The sequence below is a fragment of the Staurois parvus genome, unplaced genomic scaffold (assembly GCF_062004578.1).
Source record: "Staurois parvus isolate SC_StPar_1 unplaced genomic scaffold, SC_StPar_1.0 ptg000694l, whole genome shotgun sequence".
In the NCBI taxonomy this organism is placed as follows: Eukaryota; Metazoa; Chordata; class Amphibia; order Anura; family Ranidae; genus Staurois; species Staurois parvus.
In genome coordinates, this window is record NW_028318490.1 from 15,698 (window position 1) to 38,710 (window position 23,013).

Consider the following 23,013-nt stretch of genomic DNA (forward strand, 5'->3'; position numbering starts at 1 on the left):
CCTGAAAAATACCATGCAGCCAAAAGTAGCTGCAGGGGGATCAGCAGCACGAAGATGCAACATAGGATGAGAAAAAAAAAAAAGTGATAACAAGTAATTCATTAAAGAAGAAGTCCGGGCAAAATTTTTATTTTCCCATGCAGTGGGGCTGTACACGCTCTGCATGGGTTAACTGTTCATGTTTGTCTAGTGGTTAGAAGAGCAGAGATATACTTACTTAATCCATCAATCCTCAGAGCGCAAGACCTGTCCCTGCCGATCCTGCCCCCACACGCTAGTGGTCTTGTGAATGGACTGTTCCTGACTTCAAAATCACACCCATAGACCGGCTCTGGATGGAAGGACGACAAGAACAGTCTACCGCTGGATGTAGGGGAGCGCTGTTTTCCGGAGAATCGAAGGATTAGGTAAGTATAGATTTTCCTTGCGCCCCTCAATAAAACCAGCAGTTAACCCATGATGTGTGCGCACAGCCTCACTGCATGGGAAAGTACATTATTTCCCTGAAGTGCTGCTTTAATAAAAAAAGCAATCATTTATGATACACACTGGATGTAAAATTATACTACAGTACACTTTGTTTGCTAAAGTATGGATTTACATCCATTTTAACAGAAAAAAAAAAAAAAAATGTTATACTCAGTTTTCTTCAAGAACTGGAGGGCCACAGGTCGTGAATATCCTGTATACACAATACAGCCCCTTAACCCGTAGGTTTGGAAACCTTTACCCAACTCCCTGCATTCCGGAACACTAACAAAGTGCCACCCCCTTTAAGACTCACTCCGGGCAGCGTGGGTTGAATCCAGAAAAAGCACAGTTTTCACGATTTTCTTTCCTGAAGACAATATACAATCTCTTAGCTGCAAGGTAATTATCAAAAGGACAGAAAACACTAATTTTAAATGCCAGAAACTAGCACAAAGTACTGAAGAAAGGCAATCTGTAAAAAGCACCCTCATGGATCAGATACAAACATCTGCAACGGATAAATAATTTCTTGCAAAAAAAAAAAAAAAAAAAAAAAAAAAAAAAAAAAAAAAAAAAAAAAAGGTTCTCCAAACAGGGACATACAGTGCTTCACAAGTATTCTTACCCATTGAAATTTTCCACATTTTGTCATGTTACAACCAAAAATGTAAATGTATTTTATTGGGATTTTATGTGATAGACCAGACAGGTCAGGGATAAAGTTGTGGAGAAGCTTAAAGCAGGGTTAGGTTATAAAAAAAAATATCCCAAGCTTTGAACATCTCACAGGGCACTGTTCAATCCATCTAAAAATGGAAAGAGTATAGCACAACTGCTAACCGACCAAGACATGGTCGTCCACCTAAAACGGACAGGTCGGACAAGGAGAGAATTAATCAGAGAAGCAGCCAAGAGGTCCATGGTAACTCTGGAGGACTGCAGAGATCCACAGCTCAGGTGGGAGAATGTGTCCACAGGACAACTATTAATCGTGCAGCCCACAAATCTGGCCTTCTATGAAAGAGTGGCAAGAAGAAAGCAAATGTTAAAAGAAAGCCACAAGAAGTCCCGTTTGCAGTCTGTGAGAAGCCAAGTGGGGGACACAGCAAACATGTTGAAGAAGGTACTCTGGTCAGATGAGACCACAATGGAACTTTTCGGCCTAAAAGAAAAATGCTATGTGTGGTGAAAAACTAACATTGCACATCACCCTGAACACACCATCCCCACCGTGAAACATGGTGGTGGCATCATGTTGTGGGGATGCTTTTCTTCAGCAGGGACAGGGAAGCTGGTCAGAGTTGATGGGAAGATGGATGGAGCCAAATACCAGGCAATCTTAGAAAGAAACCTGTTAGAGTCTGCAAAAGACTTGAGACTGGGGCAGAGGTTCACCTTCCAGCAGGACAACGACCCTAAACATACAGCCCAATTGTCCTGTGCATCAATCTGCAGGAAAATGCAGTGTCCCCATTTTTATGTGTTGTGGTATTTAAAGTGGGAGAAAATTTTTTATTTTTGTTGTACCTACAGGAAAGGCTATAATAAGGCTTACCTGTAGGTACCGTAAATATCACCTAAATGTGCACCATTTAGGAGATATTTACCTGTGTAGTAACCAGTGATGTCACCGACTCATGTGCTCTGAAGAAATGGCATTACCCATACTGTTCCTTCAGAAGCCTGTGCTGTAAACCAACTGTGACTTCTAAGCGCATGCGCAGGAGTGACGTCATCGTGGCTCAGCCATTCAAGTGGCCACAGCCAGCACAGCCAGAAGAGGACCAGGTGAAAATGGATTCCCTCTCAGTGCCGACTGGGTGCCGCTGGATGGATCCATTTTACAGGTAAGTCTGTCATAATGTCAAATCCAACACAACAAACACTTTACTCCTGCGCTAGGAAAGGACTCAGTAGACCCAATAGGAATGTTCCTGGAATTTTCTGGAATATGCACGGCTTGCTGCCCTCAACAGACCGGGTTGGTCCGAATACACTGGATACAAATGGAGAAACAGAAAAAGGGCCTTGGTTGGCTCTGAGGAAGAGGTTGTGTCCTTGAAACGCGTTAGCTAGTTGGTCATCCAGGGTTCCATCGTATGGACTCAGATGTTGTTTGGATCATACATCTTGTTCAGTTTGACATGCCTGTGTTATGTCCATTGTGAGTATGATACCTATTTTTGTTTCTTTAATAAATTATTTTAAACGATAATGCACTAGGTCGGTCCGCCCTTTTTCTGTTTCTCCATTTGTCATAATGTGCTAGTATGAAGTGCATACTAGTACACTATGACTTTACCTTGGGGAGAGGGGATAGGGGGAAGTGGGGGCAGTTTACTGCACTTTAACAAATGACAACATGTGAATTGCAGTGCACAATGCCATCATGTGAATAGATCCTTAGGGCTTTGCTGGTTTTGTGTGTTGCGAAAATACTATTTGGGCAAAAATTTTGTTGGGGCATTAGGTATGTACCAAAAGAAGTACCGGTGGCGACTGTGTCTTTCTTGGCAAATGTTTCCTACATGCAGCCTCTGACAGCGATGTCACTTATGATTTTCTGGCAGAAAAACTGACAGTTGGGGATCGAGCACAGAAATCATAGTGGGTCTCTCGCTGTGCTGCTCCTCCATTCAGAAATGTTTTGTATTCTTTTCAAAGTATGCATGCAATCTGTAATTGAACAAAGGATGTTTGAATGTCACGATCTTCTCTAATCAAATCCCCTAATCTTTGAAAAGACTACAAGATGTGTTCTGGATGGAGGAACTGCTCAGTGAGGGACCTGCAGTTATTGCTGTGATCCAACCCCAGCTATCCCTTTCACTGCCAAAACTTTAGCAGTGACATCACAATCAGAGGCTGCATGTAAGTAATACTTCTATAAGTGGTGTACGAATCATTAAAATTACTTTATTGGTACCTAGCCAACAGCCCAATAACATTTTTGTAAACACTTCAGCTTTAAGACTAACCATTGATTTTGAATGTGCACTAAATGGCCTTGCATTGTTTGGCGCACTGCACACCACCATACAGCAATAGTGCAATTACCATGCATCAGAGTAGCCTTCCCTTTGGTGCTACTCAAAATGCTAACACAGGGCAGTGGACGTCCCCTTGCCACCATGTGAAAGTGCACAGGTTTGGAAAACTGACTACTAAGGCACATAGAGCTGAACCAGAGTATGGAAGAAGAAAGTCACATGGTCCCCCATACCCAGAAATACTGAATAATTTCACTTGGCTCCAGTAGTCATATGAGGTGACAAGGGAAGGTAAGTGTGAACAGAATGTGGGTGGGGTGTCAATGATTTGTTCACTTTAAAATGAGCCTAAAGTCTCAAAGCAAGCAGAGGCTAAAGCTGGCCATTCACTGATCGAAATGTAGCCAGTTCAGCAGGGACTGGCCAAGATTCAATCCATGTATGGGCAGGCCTATTGTACCCAAGCATTCCATCAATCAACCTCGATGGAGAACAGAACATAGAGTTTGGAGATTTGGTCTGAGTTTTTGTCAATTCCCCTACATAGATATTCCATAGGTGTAGTAGTGGAGAGGTCAGACCTTCTCATCATGGAATTTATGAAGTGTGCAATCTGAGCATAACAGTATTGTTCTATTTTGTGTAAGTCATTTTTCTTGTAGATGTTGCATTGACATGACCCCTTAATGTTCATAAAAATATGCTATACGCAGGAGACCCTTTTTGGTCCACCACTGGAAGTTCTGGGGTGTTAGACCAGGGGTGAATACCAGATTCTCTAGCAATGGAGCCAGTGCAGTATGGGCAGATCTGTATTTGTGTTTAGGGGGAAATCTGTCCCATACGCCTAGGGAGAAGGATAGTGTGGGGCAAAAAAATCGTGGGGTTGTTCCTGTCCTGCATCCACAAAAGGTGGCTGACTGGTCTTACAGGTTTGATAGATAATTCCATGTGCATCCACATGGGACGGCTCTGCTGAGTATGGAATCTAACCAGCAAAGACAGGTTGGCCACCTAGAAATATTTAATTAGGCCAGGGACTCCCAGGCCTCCCCTCAACCTGGGAGCATAAAGTGTAGCTTTATTCACCATAGGTCTTTTGTCACCTCAGATATAGGTAATAAATTTTCAATTAAATTTCTTAAGGTCTAGTAAGTTTATGGACCCCGGAAGGGTTTGGAAAACGTAAAGGAGATGTGGAAAGATGTTAATCTTAAGCAAGTGCAGCCTACCGAACCAGGGGGGGGGTTCTGCGTCCACCTAGGGGGTCAGATTAATGCCTAAATATGGAAGGGCATCGGATTGCTATTTAAAATGGAAAAGAGTTTTTAAGGGCCTGGATCGTAGGATGTCCTAGTCAAATATTCATAGCTTGTGACTGGTTATGGTTGACCTCGGGACGCGATATGGAGAAGAACTGCAAGTCTGCGTAAAGGTTAGAGATGGATGTGATTGGGGAGGAAAGAGTCAACAAAATATCGTCCACAAACAAGGCACATTTGTGGACACAACTCCCACAGGGTACCCCCTGGATGTCAAGGTTGCTCCTGAATTTGAGTGCCAAAGGTTCAAGTGCTAAAATGAATAATATAGGGCCTGTACGATTTTTTTTGACATTCGATTACTGCCAGTGGCTATAGCCTCTAGCAGTAACCATTGTGTCCTGCCAGCAGGGAAAACTCTCCGCCCCAACCAGTAAGCCAATGAGGAGAGAATGGGGAGGACAGGGCCGAGCCACGACTCTGTCTTATGGACTCGTAGAGCCGGGCTCAGAAGTGAGCATGCAGCAGTGGGCCCCATAGCAAGCAGCTTACTATTAGGGGCATTGGTCAAGGAAGAGGAGCCAGGAGTGCCTGCAGGGAACCCAAGAGGAGGATCAGGGCTGCTCTGTGCAAAACCACTGCACAGAGCAGGTAGGTATGACATGTTTGTTATTTAAAAAAAAACAAAAAAAACAAAAAAAAAAAAAAACACAACAACAAAACTTTAATATCACTTTTAAGCTGGACACGCATGGATCAAAATTCAGCCAGTTTGGCAAAGACTAGATTAATTTCGATCCATTAGTGGGCAGGCTGGTTGTACACAAGTCAATCCGATCAATTTGTTTTTTCCAGAATGATCAGTGCTGCAAGCTATAGCTGGCAACACTGATCATTGTATTCTGATGTCCACGGGCAGGCTCCCCTCTTTCAGAATACAGTATCACAGTAGTAGGCTCTCCCCCATCCACATCGAATGTGTGGATGGTGGAATCAAGGCATTTTCTTTTGTTCAAACCGCTGGTTGAAGTAAAAAAAAAAAAAGCGTAATATTTGGGCTGTCTTAGTTCCATGATGGGCCCAAAACACAGCCAATACACAACACACAGGGAGAGATGCTTTTATTAAAAAGATCCATAAAGCAAAACCTAAGCCCAATGAGTTAACAGTTTCCTAAAAAGGTTACATTCAAGGCATGACAAGAATGATAACTGTAAGGGTCCTTTCACATGGGTGTTACGTTTTTTTTTTTGTTTTTTTTATTTAGTTCAGTGAAGTTTTTTCAAAAGAAAAAAACGGATGAGTTTACATCTGTTTTTTCATCCATTTTTCCATCCGTCAACATCCGTTTTTCCACGGAAGAAAATAGGGTTTTCTTCCATTTAAAAAAACGGATGCGGACATTAGCAGATGTAAAAAGATGTTCATCCGTTTACATCCGCAAGTATATAGAAATACATGGGGGTCCATTTTTCACCCGTAAACAGACAGATGAAAACCGGATCTACGGAGCACCTGTGTGAAAGAGGCCTTACAGTTGCTTGTACTCTCAATCCAACTGTCAAGCCATGGAGTCTAAGATGGCTTTGTAAATACATTTGGAAGGCTTTGTACCAGAGCTCTTTAACACCAGCATGTTCATCTGAGAATGCACTTGTTTGCCTGTTGCATTCATGGCAGCCCATTCATTTTAATAGGTGGCCCTATACACAAGAAACACACAAAGGCGCTTGCATGATTTTCGAAATCATGCTGCACTAAAGCGCATGGTACTTAAGAATTAATGTCATCTGCACGTGTCTGTAAAAGGCAGTGCATTTTTGCACAGTGCAGGAAAATGTGCAATTTTTTACACATTCCAGCACCTGGTCTGAATAAGCCCTTACTGTCATTTTACATATTTAAAAGGAAAAGTTGGGCCAGACCTCTTTTAGGGATCACAGGAGTGCACTTTGTTTTGCACTGCTGTGACATGCGCTAAAGCCTGCTGACGTCACAGAGCTGGTCCAGACTCTACAGAGATCCCGACTTTAAAGTTGGGATCCATCCAGATATCTGAACCGTCAGCTGGTTGCTCCACAGCCCAACGCTCCAGTGAGTGCTGGAGGGGTAAAGCAGAGGAGTGACAGACAGTCACCGCTCACTGAAGACAGAGAACGAGCGATCAGTGGTCTTTGATCACTCAGTTCTCTGTCTTAGAATCGGCGGGGACAGGTAGAGCGTTTTTTGTTTTTTTAAATTTTGACAGCTAGCGGGAGAAGATCCCCCACTAGCTGTCAAAATGGAGGGCAGTCCCTTCATAACATGTTAAACCCTGAATACAGACGTAACATGTCATGAAAGGTGAACTTATCCTTTAAGTTGAATAGATCTGAACGGCTTCATGTGTCCAAAGCAGCATGACAAGTTGTACAAGTGTGAACGTAGCCCTAGTGCAGGGCTTGACAATTCCCAGGTTACCATGGCAACTAGAAATTGCACCCTGGCGCCAGGGTTAACGCACTGCCTCCCACAGACTTCAATGCAAAGACGCCTCCCACAGACTTCAATGCAAAGACACCTGTCAATAGCAATCCTATCTCCACATGCCACTCTAATCAATCACTTGCGAGTCCAGACCGCACCTGTACAAACTCGCACAGAATCCTTGGCACTGAAAACACAATGCGTGTGGATCGTACGTGTGTGAACCACCTCAATAGGAACATGGAATATTTAGCCTGTCATGCAAATCCGTGAGTTTCAAAACACAGCATCTGTGTGAACCAGGGCAGCTCCATTCATACCTGTGCGCTTTGGGATTGCGGCAGAATCGTTGTGATTGCAAAACGCAGGTTCATGTGCCAATATTTTCAATGGCACCTAAAACATGGTGCGGTTTTGCTGTGATTACCATGTGGCAAATCACGTCATGTGAAGATTGTCACCCAAACGTTGCCTTGCCCCGGGCACTGACAACCCACGCTACACTAAAAAAAAGAAAAAATAATAGCCCCTAATTTTTTTTGCTGGCTCCTAGATTTAAAGCAAATTTGTTAAGCCCTGCCCTAATGTACACTTTTCTACCCACTAATACCAAAGTTAAAAAAAAAAAAAATAAAAAAAAAAAAGAGAATAATTTTTGGGCGTTTATTAATTGTATTAAAGAAAAAAAAATTTTTTTGCAAGACCTCACCAACAGAAAACCTTGTACGTCTGAAGAAAAAAAAACAAAACAAAAACACAATGTATCACTTGGTTATCTTCTATCCTGAAGAAGTTATCAATAGGCCCATAGCAGGGATCTATAGGGGTGTACAGGTGGAAGGGATCCTATAGATTCCGGGATTTATCCACAATGAATAGAAAGGCTTTATATGTCAAACTTTGAATACAGTTGGTGATAAGGATACATAAAACCTGGGCACACTGCCACCAGTTCTCTGTAACCTGCTCATCAGGTATTACTGTACTGTACACAACACAGGGCTCTACTAATATCTAAGCAAACCTCATACATGTCACCTGACCCAGGACAATTCTCGCACCCTTGCTCATACAAAACAGATTTACTACTGCTCAGGAACATACAAGGAGTATTATACTAAAGTTGGCCATGTACTGATTGAAATTCAGCAGGTTCAACAGGGACTGGACAGAGTCTGATCAGGGCATGGATGTCCCCACTTGACAGAAGTTGATCGTTTGCTGGGAAATTTTTCTAAATTTCCCAGCAAACGATCCCTTGCCCGCTCCGTGAGGACGTCAGAGTGACGAAACGCGTAGGGCGGAGCTTATTGGATGACGTCAGGACGTTCCCTGGAGCTGTCGGCGAGGTGTCCGCGGTGAACGGGGCTCGTCCATTCCGTATACTTGATCGCTTGCTATACCAGTGTCAGGTGGACACTTCATTTTGTGAGTAGGATGCAATTGAAATAAAAGTTTTAAATGGTTCTTACTTGCTGCACCATCATGCCTTTTCTTTATTTTTGAGTGATTTTACTATACAATTGGAGGATGATCGTTGTATAAGGAGTCTTGGCTATACCTCAAAATCACTGCAGAGTATTGTTCCTGCTATCTGGAAGTGTCTAGACTATAGAGTGCTACTTCATGATCTACTTACTCATCGCTCCCAGAGCAAACGCGCTTGTGCTGATTTATAATCTAATCAGCATTGAGCTCTGGTGAGTTCATTCCATTCATTTGGTGGTGGATAAAGCACGGTGGAATTATATGTTTAAAGAAGAAAATTTTCTGTTCTTTGTGGTGTTGGACTTTCTTTTGTACACTTATATACACGAAATTTATGGATTATTTTCACTAAAAAGTTTTTTATGTTTGGACTTTTTACACATATATTTATGATGTTAATTTTGATATATATTTAGCGCATTCCTATTGCTGATTTTTTAAACGATCCCTTTAAACAGTGTATTCTGAGAGCTGTGGGTGCTGCCAGGGCCACGGCTAAGGGGGTACCACCAATCCTCCTATACAAGGCCCAGGATGTGGGCAGGGAAATCAGTACAGCGGGTTGGGGGCAATTACTGAAACCTCCTGTATGGCTCTCATTGGCTTCTGTCGCAAACGTGCGCAACACACAGTGAAGGACGCAGACTCCATTTTGTTAAGAGTATCCATTTCTCCCTTATTCTCCTTCCCCCTCCCTTCCTGAGAGGCCCAGCGACATGTGGCCAGTATGTGTGTGAGTTAGGAATGTCACAGGAGCTGTAAAAGCCCCCAAGAGAGTTGGAGTCTCTCTGTCCACAGAACCTGCCAATTGTGACACCTCCTAAGAGATAAGGCAAGCTTTCTCAGGAGTTGAAAGAGATTCCGACCTCATAAACCTAGCTCAGCATAGGTGATAGAATCAGATAACCTCTGTTAAAACCATGTTTTCCCTATGTCTCATATCTTAGAATATGAGAGACTTACATAAAAACCAGAGATAACATCAGATGGCCAATGAGCAGGCGAACCGTTTGATGGGTCACTCGCCTTGTCTCGAACACACAGGAAAGCAGAAAAATAGATCTCGAACCGTACAGTGTACACGTTCATAATTCATATCTAAATAATCCTTAGACTTGTCTGCATAATAATCTACCCGCGGGTGGAATGTCCCTTGTGCAGATGGACAGTTATGGGCCAAAATATGAGTTATGGACGATTTTTGCTCTAGCTGAGGCATCCGCCCATAACTACACGCCCTAAACGGGTTATTGAGCCTTGACTTAAGAGACACCCCCTGCTGGGGACTACAAAACAGGCTCACAGACCTAAGAGTAAGAAGTTGAAGACGTCTCCCATTTTAACATCAATACCACCTGGAGAGACCTGTGCCCTTTTGCTCTGAAACTTGGATCTGCTAACCCAGGACTTTGGCAAGTACTTTAACCCTTCCACCTCTCTCTGATATCTCTTTGCTGTGCTATGGTTCTTTGTATATATCTATATATATCTATCTTAGTTACATCTTTGTTCTGTAAATATTTTTATTGCTCCTATTTGACCTTTTAGTAATAAATATCTTTCTTTCTGAAAGTGTTGAACTGTTTCTACAGCTCTGTATTGCAACTTACGAATTCCTGCCTCTAAAGAGACACTACTGTGGTTGTTTAAACCTCTGTATAAGCGGCCTGCGGACCGTTTTATACAGACGATTATTTAAATCATTATAGTGTTACAGCTGTTAACGCCGAGTTTCCTCTCTGTACAAAAAGGAGGTGGTGGCAGTGTGAAGGGTTAATTGCAAATTAACCTGACCCAGTAACAATCGTTCAGGCAGCCGGTACATCGATCTGTGATCCATTAGCTGGAAAATCGTTGTGCAGGGTGCAGCTGGGTGTGGCATTGTTACACACATCACATCGCAGTTTTGGATCGGCTAGCCCTTCGATCACGAGTTTGAGTGAGAAGGTCTGGGGTCTGATGCCGCGATCATGACCGCGTCTTCTCTTCTCCCTCCATCTTATAGCTGCTGCAGAAAGCTAGACAGGGGATTGGTTCCAGTAACTGCTCCAACCTCCCTGTGCACTGCACTGCCCAGGCCCCCATGTGTATCGCCCCTACCTCTGCAGTGCTGCCGGCTTCCCTCCTCTCCTTCCCACCAGCAGCTGCAAGCACACAATAGGATCCTTCAGGTGGGGGGGGGGGGGGGGGCGGGGGTTGGAGGAGGGCCACGTCACATTTTTGGCCGGTGTGTTTATCCAGTGTACTGGGATCCGGTGCGTTGTTTAATGCGTTTTACCACGATCCAGTGAAGTCCAGTGCAAGAAAAATGCAGCCTGTTCCATTTATTTATTTTAGGTACTTCTATAGTGATGTCATTTTACGCAGTGCTTTACATATTTATTGTACATTCACATCAGTCCCTAACCCTCAAGGGGCGTACAGTCCAAGGTCCCTAACTGACATTCATACATACACATACTAGGGCCAATTTAGACAGGAACCAATTAACCTACCAGCATGTCTTTGGAGTGTGGGAGGAAACCGGAGTACCCAGAGGAAATCCACAAAGGCACAGGGAGAACATGCAAACTCTAGGCAGGTGGTGCCGTGGCTGGGATTCGACCCTAGTACTGCCAGGTGGAAGTGCTAACAATTTAGCCACTGTCCTACTTTTTTTTCCCTGGAACTGGAACGCACTGCAAATGACTGCACTGGTGTGAACTATGCCATTGGAAACCATATAACCTACCTCCACGCACTGTACTGCAAGCGGTGTGAACTGGCCCTAAATCAGGTAGGCACTTGCACTACATAGCTGACATTAGATCTAAGGGTGGGCTCACCCCACAATTTCTGCTTGTGCGTTTAGTCCCCTTTCACACGGGTGTTCCATCTGTCCGGTTTTTTGTCCCTCCTATTATGGATGAAAACAGACAGCAATTCATTTCTATGGACACACGGATGTAAACGGATGAGCATCTGTTTACATCCAGGTCCGTTCAGTTCTGTTTTTAAAATGAAACGGGCAACGTCCAGATCCAATGAAACAGAACGGATGACATCTGTTGCATTAAGAACAGTTTTTTTTTTTGCAAAATATTCTTTCCCATATACTGTCAGCATGAAAAACGGATGTAATAATGGATGAAAAATGGAACGGAACTAAACTGTAGACTGAATCCATTTTTTCTTTGGAAAAAAAAAAAAAAGTTACTGAATGGATGATGCCCATGTAAAAAGGGCCTCACGTGTGTTTTTGATGTGTTTCACATGCAAAATTGGCATGGTGCGACTTGAGCCCATTCCTTTTGAATGGGCTCAAGTCAAACCAAAGAAGCTGCATGCAAAGAAACAGACGGTGCACGGGCCTAGTGCATTACCTTCTAAAAATGAGATTTATTGAATAAAAAGTAGTATACTCACAAAAGAAAATCAAAAGGCACATCACAAAAAAGTCAGCATCGTCCAGTCTCCCTAGATGGTGGCTGTTGGGGGACTGTAGGCCTCCAAATCTGACGCGTTTTGAGGCAGGACCTCTTCCTCAGAGCAAAAGTTTTGTGAGTATACTACTTTTTATTCAATAAATCTCATTTTTAGAAGGTAATGCACTAGGCCCGTGTGCCCTCTGTTTGTTTCTTTGCATACAGCTTCTTTGGATTTCCCTGATCCATTGAGGGCAGCAAGGCTTGCATTCCCAAAAAGTACTCCATGTGGGGTTACTGACATTGTGGAGCTCATCGTCCAGCGCAGAAGTTTCAGCATTCATTTGCTCATGCTTTTTTATTGCACTAAAGAAGCGCAGGCACTATTTTTGGAGCGGGGTGGTATTGTATCATGAGATCCGGTGCGGGCAAACTGCACTGCGATGAATTTGGGGTGTCCTTAACTTTCTATTGACACCTGCAATAGATCACAAACACAGTGCGATCGCAATGCAGTGCAGGAATCGCAGCATCCTGCAACACGTGTGACCCAGAGCTACAGGAGTTCGTACAGAGATTGTATAGTGTATGGGCAGCTTGGCCGTCTTTACATACAGCCCAACCCTAAGCCCTGGTTCACACTGATGCGGTGTGGAGTTTGCAGCATTTTCAGTGCGATTTCCGCGCCACATCAGAATCACACCCAGTTCATGCAAACCGCTGCAAGTGTGTTAAGTTAACAACACCCCAAAAGTGGTCTGCAAAATGCGGTGCGATGTGCAGAATTGGATCGCATAGGTGTGAATACCCATGCGATCCGATTCTAGTGCAGACCAAAAAAAAAGGGTCCTGCACGTTTTTGGTGTGGGTGCGATTAGAGCAATACAAAATGTATGGCTCCAATCGCACCGCACACAAATCGCATGTGATTTGCACAGGAATGCGGTGCGGATCCTGTGCGAATCACATTTGATATACCGCATCGCATATATGTGAACCCAGGCTAAAGGCTCCATTCACATATAGGCATTTTTTATTGCAGGTGCTATTTCAAAGAACTGTTAAAATGTCAAATCGCACCTCAGCGTGTTCAGATATCATTCATTTCAATGGCACCTAAAAGCACGGTGCAATGCTGCTGTGATTGTCACGTGACAAATCGCACTGCAATTGTGCAAACCAAATGGCGCAACGCATGTGGTTCAAAAAAAGTTTCAGAACTTCTTTAGGGTGACACGTGTTGTGTGATTTATCGCAGCAGATTTGCACTGCGTTTTTATGGGGCCATTGAAATGAATGGCACTTGAACATGCTGATGTGCAATTTGACATTTTAACAGAGAGTTTTGAAATTGCAAGCAGAATCGCGATTCAAACTGCCCACAGTTCTAAAACAGTTTTTTTTTTTTTTTTCACTGCTGCTGATCTCTATCAGCCACTTCCTGCACACATCAGACATCCTGGCAGCACATCATTGTCCTGGATCAGCTTCCTGACTGTAACAGTGAATCGTGCCTGACCAATGGATTACTGGAGCCGCCACCAGGGGTGACAACACAGGAGCACAGTTTGTAGACAGTTGTCATCCATAGCAGGAAGTGTCCTAACAAAGATCTTCATGGCAGGATCACCAGGCAATCGCTGTCTGGAAGCTATAGATTTTTGAACACAAGGTTTGGAACTAGAGGAAGAGGTTAGGAATATGAATTATCCATGATCGGGGTCAGATCCACCTTCATGGACCGCAGATCCCCCGACACCAGCTACAAGTTCTATAGAAGTGTCACCCAACCCACCAGTGCGCGGCTAAGAGCTGTGTTCTACATTGCTGCCATGCCCTGCATCGGGGATCCAACAACCAATGAATGGGCTCACGTCTCATCTTTGTTTCTGAAGTTTATGGAGAAGCGGCCGCTCGCCCCCCGCTGACACACAGCGCCCACTCCCCAGCCGTGTTCTAATAGCCGCACTGTGCCGCCCACCTCTCGCCAAACCGGGCGCCCGCCTACCTTCTCCATGCCTCTGCTGCTCCCCGGGACTCCGGCCTCTCCACGCGTCTTCTCGAACCTACTAGAAGATGACAGTTCAGAGCCCGCCTACTAATCGAGACATGATTCGTTGCCGGTTAAAAATAGAAGCCGTCTACTGGCTGAAGATGCCGTCCATCAAGAAGCCGCGTCTCTCTCATCACTTCCTAGGGCGTTGCCAAGCATGGTAAAGCCCGCCTACCACAATGGCAGCGTTTTATTGGTTGGTGAAGTTCTCATGAGAAGGGTGGAATTGGCTGGCGAATTCTGGAAGCTTCTAATACACGGATTGGTCGGCGTCCCAGGCGGTAAATTGTATTGGTTGTGTGCGCTGGCCAATCAAAGTGTCCCGCCTCTCCTACGTTCATTCAGGAATCGTGACGCCATGAGAGCGGCTTGAGGGCTTCTCATTTTGTTGGGAAGGTCAATGTCTGTGCGAGGAGATGAACGCACAGCTGGCCATACACTCTACAATATAATAATGAAAAAAAACATATTTATCTATATATATATATACATATAATAATATCTATATATATATATATATATACACACATGAATGTATACATATATATATATATATATAGGCAGCACAGTGGCCAAATGGTTAGCACTTCCACCTGGCAGTACTAGGGTACTGCCAGGTGGAAGTCCCAGCCATGGCACCACCTGCCTGGAGTTTGCATGTTCTCCCTGTGCCCATGTGGTTTTCTTCTGGGTACTCCAGTTTCCTTCCACACCCCAAAGACATGCTGGTAGGTGAATTGGATCCTGTCTAAATTGGCCCTAGTATGTATGAATGTGAATTAGGGACCTTAGATTGTACACCCCTTGAGGGTTAGGGACTGATGTGAATGTATAATATATATGTAAAGCACGGTGCTATATAAGTACCTGAAATAAATTATATATATATATATACTGCTCAAAAAAAATTAAAACTTTGAAAACACATCAGATCTCAATGGAGGAAAGTCTGCTGCTGGATATCTATACTGATATGGACTGGGTAATGTGTTAGGAACGTAAGGATGCCCCATCATTTGATGGAAATGAAAATTATCAACCTACAGAGGACTGAATTCAAAGACACCCCAAAAATCAAAGTGAAAAAATAATGCAGCAGGCGAGTCCATTTTGCTGAAATTTAATTGCAAATGGTACTCAGTAGTTTGTATGGCCCCCATGTGCTTGTATGCATGCTGACAAGGTCGGGCATGCTCCTAATGAGACCACGGATGGTGTCTTGGGGTATTTCCTCCCAAATCTGGACCAGGGCCATCACTGAGCTCCTGGACAGTCTGAGGTGCAACCTGGCAGTGTCGGTTGGACCGAAACATGATATCCCAGAGGTGTTCTATTGGGTTTAGGTCTGGCGAGCATGGGGGCCATTCAGTGGTATCATATTCCTTCATCATCCAGGAACTGCCTGCATACTCTCATCACATGAGGCCGGGCATTGTCGTGCACCAGGAGGAACCCAGGACCCACTGCACCAGTGTAGGGTCTGACAATGGGTCCAAGGATTTTATCCCAATACCTAATGGCAGTCAGGGTGCCATTGTCTAGCCTATAGAGGTCTGTGGGTCCCTCCATGGATATGCCTCACCAGACCATCACTGACCCACCACCAATACGGTCATGCTGAACGATGTTACAGGCAGCATAACGTTCTCCACGGCTTCTCCAGACCCTTTCACATCTGTCACATGGGCTCAGGGTGAACCTGCTCTCATCTGTAAAAAGCACAGGATGCCAGTGGAGGACCTGCCGATTCTGGTGTTCAATGGCAAATGCCAATCGAGCTCTATGGTGTCGGGCAGTGAGCACTGGGCCCACTACAGGACGTTGGACCCTCAGGCCACCCTCATGAAGTCTGGTTCTGATTGTTTGGTCGGAGATATTCACAGCAGTGGCCTACTGGAGGTCATTTTGTATGGCTGTGGCAGTGCTCATCCTGTTCCTCCTTGCACAAAGGAGCAGATACCAGTCCTGCTGATGGGTCAAGAACCTTCTACAGCCCTGTCCAGCTCTCCTAGAGTAACTGCCTGTCTCCTGGAATCTCCTCCATGCCCTTGAGACTGCTGGGAGACACAGCAAACCTTCTGGCAATGGCATGTATTGATGTGCCATCCTGGAGGAGTTGGACTGCCTGAGCAACCTCTGTAGGGTCCAGGTATGGCCTCATGCTACCAGTAGTGACACTGACCCTAGCCAAATGCAAAACTAGGGAAAAGCATTCAGAAGAGATGAGTAGGGAAAAAATGTCAGTGGCTTCCACCTGTAAAACCATTCCTGTTTTGGGGGTTGTCTCATTATTGTCCATCTATAGTGGGGCAAAAAAGTATTTAGTTAGCCACCAATTGTGCAAGTTCTCCCACTTAAAAAGATGATGAGAGAGGCCTGTAATTGGCATCATAGGTAGACCTCAACTATGAGAGACAAAATGAGAAAAAAAAATCCAGACAATCACATTGGCTGATTTCACTGTTCAACAAATTTTTATTTTTTGCCAGTTTTGAAAACAAAAGGATCCATTTCTTAATGAATTTCACATTCTGAGTTCAAATACAACAATGAAATTTGTCAATTGGCTCTAGTTTTTCTGTAAACGGAAAGTTTTCTACTATAGGCGTAATGACTACATAATGCACAATAATTATATAGATAGATGTCTTTCCACAAATATAAAGCAAGTGATATTGACTACATAACAAAGCCTAAATGGCATAATATATTGCATAGGATTACCAAGAAAAATTATAGCCATAAGCTAAGTTGAATCATTTTAATACTTAGGATTCTCACTAGTTTTGTCTTCAGTTTGTGTCGGTTTTGCTTCTCTTGGCTTTTCTCTTGTATTCGAGGAAAGGGCTATCTCTTACAACTGCACGTGACTACACGCTTCAGGTTCTTCCTCACTTGACTCAACCACGAAGGATTCTGGTGCTTTAGGAATTGGTAGCCCCTTTCCATGAGGAACTGGACGTATTGCCGATGGAATATTTGGATAGTGCACAGATAACTTTTTCTTCTTATTTAGCCCTTTTACAATTGGAGGCACCATACAAAAGTAACAATTACTAACATGATCTGTTGGCTCTCTCCAAATCATTGGCACAGCGAAAGGCATAGATGCCTTTTTTCCATTCAACCATTGCTCCAGTGCCGTCCCACAAGAATTGCAGCATATATGTGGTGCCCAGCTCTTGTCCTGGTCTCCTATCTTGCAGCCAAAATACAAGTTGTAGGCTTTCTTAATCATTCCTGTTATCCTCCTTTTTTGTGAGATAAAAGTTATTTCACCGCAGATATAGCAGAAATTATCTGCTTTATTCACACAAGTTCGAGGCATTACTGAGTAGCCTATATAAGCATAAAACGAAATGTAAAGACGCTGTCGAACTACAATCAGCTACAGATACTGCAGCTTTTATGCAGTGAAGTGATGCAATTAAAGGCTAATATTGCATCATCTCAGTATACATGCAATTTTCTATTGGTCACCAGTATCAATTGCGCAATATGCAGCTGAAGTTGCATCATAATTTTGAATGGCTTACGTCATTAGATGGGTGAATATATCATGGAAACTGGAGCCAATCAACATTTTTTAGGGTCATTTTCGTTTTCAGCACCCCAAAATTATGTAAGATTAGCTAATTTTATGCCCAAAACTTTTTACCTGTTGAACAGTGATTTGAAAAGAATTTATTTGCAAATTATGGTGGAAAATAAGTATTTGGTCAATATCAAAATTTCATCTCAATACTTTGTTATATATCCTTTGTTGGCAATGACAGAGGTCAAATGTTTCCTGTAAGTCTTCACAAGGTTGGCACACACTGTTGCTGGTATGTTGGCCCATTCCTCCATGCAGATCTCCTCTAGAGCAGTGATGTTTTGGGGTTGTCGCTGAGCAAAATGGATTTTTAACTCCCTCCAAAGGTTTTCCATGGGGTTGAGATCTGGAGACTGGCTAGGCTACTCCAGTACCTTGAAATGCTTCCTACAAAGCCACTCCTTCATTGCCCGGGCGGTATGTTTGGGATCATTGACATGTTGGAAGACCCAGCCACGTTTCATCTTCAATGCCCTTGCTGATGGAAGGAGGTTTGCACTCAAAATCTCACGATACATGGCCCTATTCATTCTGTCCTGTACATGGATCAGTCGTCCTGGTCCCTTTGTGGAGAAACAGCCCCAAAGCATGACTTCACAGTAGGTATGGTGTTCTTTGGATGCAACTCAGCATTCTCTCTCCTCCAAACATGACGAGTTGTGTTTCTACCAAACAGTTCTATTTTGGTTTCATCTGACCATATGACATTCTCTCAGTCCTCTTCTGGATCATCCGAATGCTCTCTAGCAAACTTCAGACGGGCCCGGACATGTACTGGCTTAAGCAGGGGGACACGTCTGGCACAGCAGGATCTGAGTCCCTGGCGGCGTAGTGTGTTACTGATGGTAGCCTTTGTTACATTGGTCCCAGCTCTCTGCAGGTCATTCGCTAGGTCCCTCCGTGTGGTCCTGGGATTTTTGCTCACCGTTCTTGTGATCATTTTGACCCCACGGGGTGAGATCTTGTGTGGAGCCCCAGATCGAGGGAGATTATCAGTGGTCTTGTATGTCTTCCATTTTCTAATTATTGCTCCCACAGTTGATTTGTTCACATCAAGCAGCTTGCCTATTGCAGATTCAGTCTTCAATTTTGTTTCTGGTGTCCTTCGACAGCTCTTTGGTCTTCACCATAGTGGAGTTTGGAGTGTGACTGTTTGAGGTTGTGGACAGGTGTCTTTTATACTGATAAGTTCAAACATGTACCATTGATACAGGTAATGAGTGTAGGACAGAGGAGCCTCTTAAAGAAGAAGGTACAGGTCTGTGAGAGCCAGAAATCTTGCTTGTTTGTAGGTGACCAAATACTTATTTTCCACCATAATTTGCAAATCAATTCTTTCCAAATCAGCCAATGTGATTGTCTGGATTTTTTTTCTCATTTTGTCTCTCATAGTTGAGGTCTACCTATGATGCCAATTACAGGCCTCTCTCATCTTTTTAAGTGGTAGAACGTGCACAATTGGTGGCTGACTAAATACTTTTTTGCCCCACTGTAGTGCACCTGTTGTTGATTTCATTAACACTAAAGCAGCTGAAACTGATTAACAACCCCCTCTGCTACTTAACTGACCAGATCAATATCCCAGGAGTTTAATGGACTTGATGCTATACTCTGATTAAAAAGTTTTACTTTAATTTTTTTGAGCAGTTCATATATACACAAACAATATAATGATCTATAAGACATCTATCAAAGGTACCTAATCAGGCAGGCCTGTGCACTAGATAGCTGATGGAAGCTTTAAATCAGATTGTATAATCAGATTGTATAGTGTATGGGCAGTCTAATAGCAAAGTAAGAATCATCATCCTCATTATTATTAATATCCACTTGAGCTCTGGAGGATTTTACCCCGTTCATGATCAGGCCATTTTTTGCTATACCACACTGAGCTACTGTAACTGATAATTACTTGGTCATGCAACACTGTACAAAAATGAAATTTATATCATTTTTTTTTTCACATAGAATTTTTTTTTGATGGTAGTTTCTCACCTCTGGCTTTTTAATTTTTTTGAGGTATAAATGAAAAAATACCAAAAATTTGAAGAAACATTTTTTTTAACTTTCTGCTATAAAACATATCCAATAAGAAAACATTTTTCCATAATTTTTGTTATTTAAATTATTTCGTTTAGTTTAATTTGTTTAGTTTTTAAATTCGATTCAACGCTATTGAAATTCAATTCGACCGAAGTCGAAAATTGAAATCGACATTCGTATTCAAATTGCTATTTGAATTATAATTTATTCTGTTTGAAGTTTGAATGATGGTTATAATCTTTCTATTTGATAGTTTTTCTATTTTATTCTTTTCCTTTCTATTTTATTATTTTCTAGTCTTTTCAACTCTAATCTTTTTGAATTTATTCTATTAACATTTTGGAAGATGGTTATATTCTTTCTATTTTATTCTATTCTATTCAAATTCAAATTTATTCTATTCGAAATTCAAATTTTGAAAGACAGTTATATTCTTTCTATTTTATTCTATTCTATTGTTTTTTTATTTTCTATTCTCATCTATTATATTTTGTTCTTTTCTATTCTATTTTATTATTGTATTGTCTATTTATTTCCTTTCTATTCTAATCTATTCTATTCTACTCTTTTATGTTCTTTTCTACTCTTTTCGCATTCAAATTTGATTCGAATTTCATCCGAATTTTAATATTTCAAATTTGTTACTTTTGTAATTCAGAAATTCGGATGTCTCGATAAATTTGTCTGAATTTCGATTCGAAACAAAACAGAACACACATGTCTAGTATTCTGCTTTGGTAAAAAAAATCCCAATAAGTCTATATTGATTGGTGTGGGTGAAAGTTATAGTGTCTACAAACTATAGGATATACAGTATACTGGATTTTTTTGGTGGTAATCATCAACTTACAATGGGACTGCCGGAGTGTGGCAACAATCTAACACTAACTGCCACTGACATTACTAGTGATATTAATAAAGTGATAATACTATACACTGTCACTGTACTAATGACAGAAGGGGTTAACATGTAGGGGCAATAAAGGGGTTAAATGTGTCTAACTATGTGTAATGTGTGTATTATGTGCTACTTTTACTAATAGATCTTTAAGTTTCTTATCCCTGCTCTGCAGGGATGAGAAACTGACAGGTCACTCCCTTTGTACAGAGCTTTGTGTTGAATGTCAACACAGAGCCCTAGGCTGTGATTGGACACAGCCGATCAGCAGGTCCCGGCTGTGAATCATTGGCTGTAACTTGCTGACAAGCTCCCGGTGCGTACAATCACAGTGGGTGCTTGCAGGGGGGGGGGGGGGTGTGCACCCGCCTGAAACCTGGATGTAGGCAGTGACATATGGCTACGACTGCCTGTCTGTGGTACAATTCAGGTGGGCGTAACGTGGTTATTGGGCTCATCTTGGAAACTAATATATTGTCAGCTTACATATAGTCAGCCTAACCTATGAGAAATTAATACGTCCCCTTACATCAGGGGTAACTCAGTATGATGGCGGGATGCAGTGCCATTCATTTTGACTCACCGATTGGCTGCAGCAGCTGATTGAAGAATACTCTTCCAACTTGTTCATTTAACAGAAGCTAATCCAACGATCGACCTCTGGTGAACAGGGACACACATCAGAATTCAGCTGCTTCCCACTGAACTGACAGAATTCAGATCGATATATGGCCACCTTAATCACTTAACCTCTGGAAGGTTTTACCTTTTCCTGACCAGACCTTTTTTTATTTGGCTTTCTTTTGGTGGTATTTGATCACCATTGGGCCTTTTATTTTTTGAGATATAAACAAAAAAAGGCTGAAAATTTTGAAAAAAAAACTCATATTTTTTACTTTCTAGTATAAACAATATCCAATAAACTCAAATTTCATCCTAAATTTAAGCCAAAATCTATTCTGCTACGTGAAAAATCCCAATAGGATTGTCTATCCACAACATTTCAGGGCCTCCAAAAGTCAAGAAGTGTAATGAGGAAATAACACCCTTTAAAAGCTTGAAGGAGCATATTGGATTTTGGGGTCCTGTACATGGCTAGACTGCCAAAAAGTCTCTCACATGTGGTATCCCCATACTCGGGTGAAGTAGCAGAATGTGATTTGGGGTGTAATTTCACATATACCCATGGCATGTGTGAGCAATATATCATTTAAGTGACAGCTTTGTGTAAAAAAAAAAAAGAAAAGGTTTTCGTCATTTTATACCCAACATTAGAAGCGTATGCCACATATCAACCACTCTTCTAGCCACTTAAAGATGAAGCCTTTTCTGACACCTATTTTGGTTGAAAAAAAATCAGCATTTTTTGCTAGAAAATTATTTTGAACTCCCAAACATTATATATTTTTTTAAAGCAGAGGTCCTAGAGAATAAAATGATGGATGTTGCAATTACTTATGTCACACAGTATTTGTGCAGCAATTTTTCAAATTATTTTGAAAAAATATACTTTTTTAAATTTTATTGCACAAGAACACAATATATTGCCCAATTGTTTGAAAAGAAATAAAAGCAGCTGATGTTATGCCGAGTAAATAGATACCAAACATGACATGTTGTAAAATTGCACATACCTCGTGCAATGGCGACAGACTATGTACATTTTTAATATCCATAGTTGATGCTTTAAAAGCCTTTACATGTTACCACTTTAGATTTACATAGTTCTAGTGCTAGAATTACTGGCCTCGATCTGACATTCTTGGTGATACCTCCCATGCATGGTGCAATCGCTGTTTACATACCAACACAGAACCGACACTTGCGTTTGCCTTTACATGTGAGCACAGGGAAAGGGGGTGCTTTAGTTTTTTTTTTTATTATTTATTTCGATTTTTTTTGTACTGTCCCATTCATTTTTTTTAATCACTGTTATTGTTATCACTGGGAATGTAAATATCCCCTGTGATAGCAATAGGCAGTGACAGGTACTCTTTTCTGAAAAATCTGGGGTCTATTAGACTCTAGACCTCTCTTCTGCCCTTAAAGCATCTGATCACACAAAGATCAGCGTAATCAGATGCTTTCCCAATTTAAAAATGGTGCTGTGTATATCCAGCAATACCGAAGTGATGAAAAGCTCGTAGCATCCAGTTTCTTAGACTATAGAGATAATTGGAGCCATTACGGTCTCCAATTAGCTCTAGGGTCAGAAGGCAGAAACACCAGCTGCATTTTCAGGTTCTGCAATGAGATGGGACAGCCTAAGAAAGCCATGGAAGTCAGCATGGGAGGGGTTGGAGCGTCCCCTCCTGCTGCTTGTAAAAGCAATCCAGTGGCTCA

The 23,013-nt window shown here is 42.4% G+C and overlaps 1 protein-coding gene across 1 annotated transcript in view; it reads right to left on the bottom strand.

The window, feature by feature from the left end:
- Window positions 1-14,232, bottom strand: part of STIP1 (stress induced phosphoprotein 1) — a gene marked incomplete at its 3' end in the record, with an annotated part of 29,747 nt that extends 15,515 nt beyond the window's left edge. Inside the window, exon 1 of the mRNA XM_089652776.1 lies at window positions 14,090-14,232. Coding sequence (XP_089508902.1) covers window positions 14,090-14,098 — 9 coding nt within the window. The remainder of the gene's footprint in view (window positions 1-14,089) is intronic.
- Window positions 14,233-23,013: the final 8,781 nt, after the last annotated feature.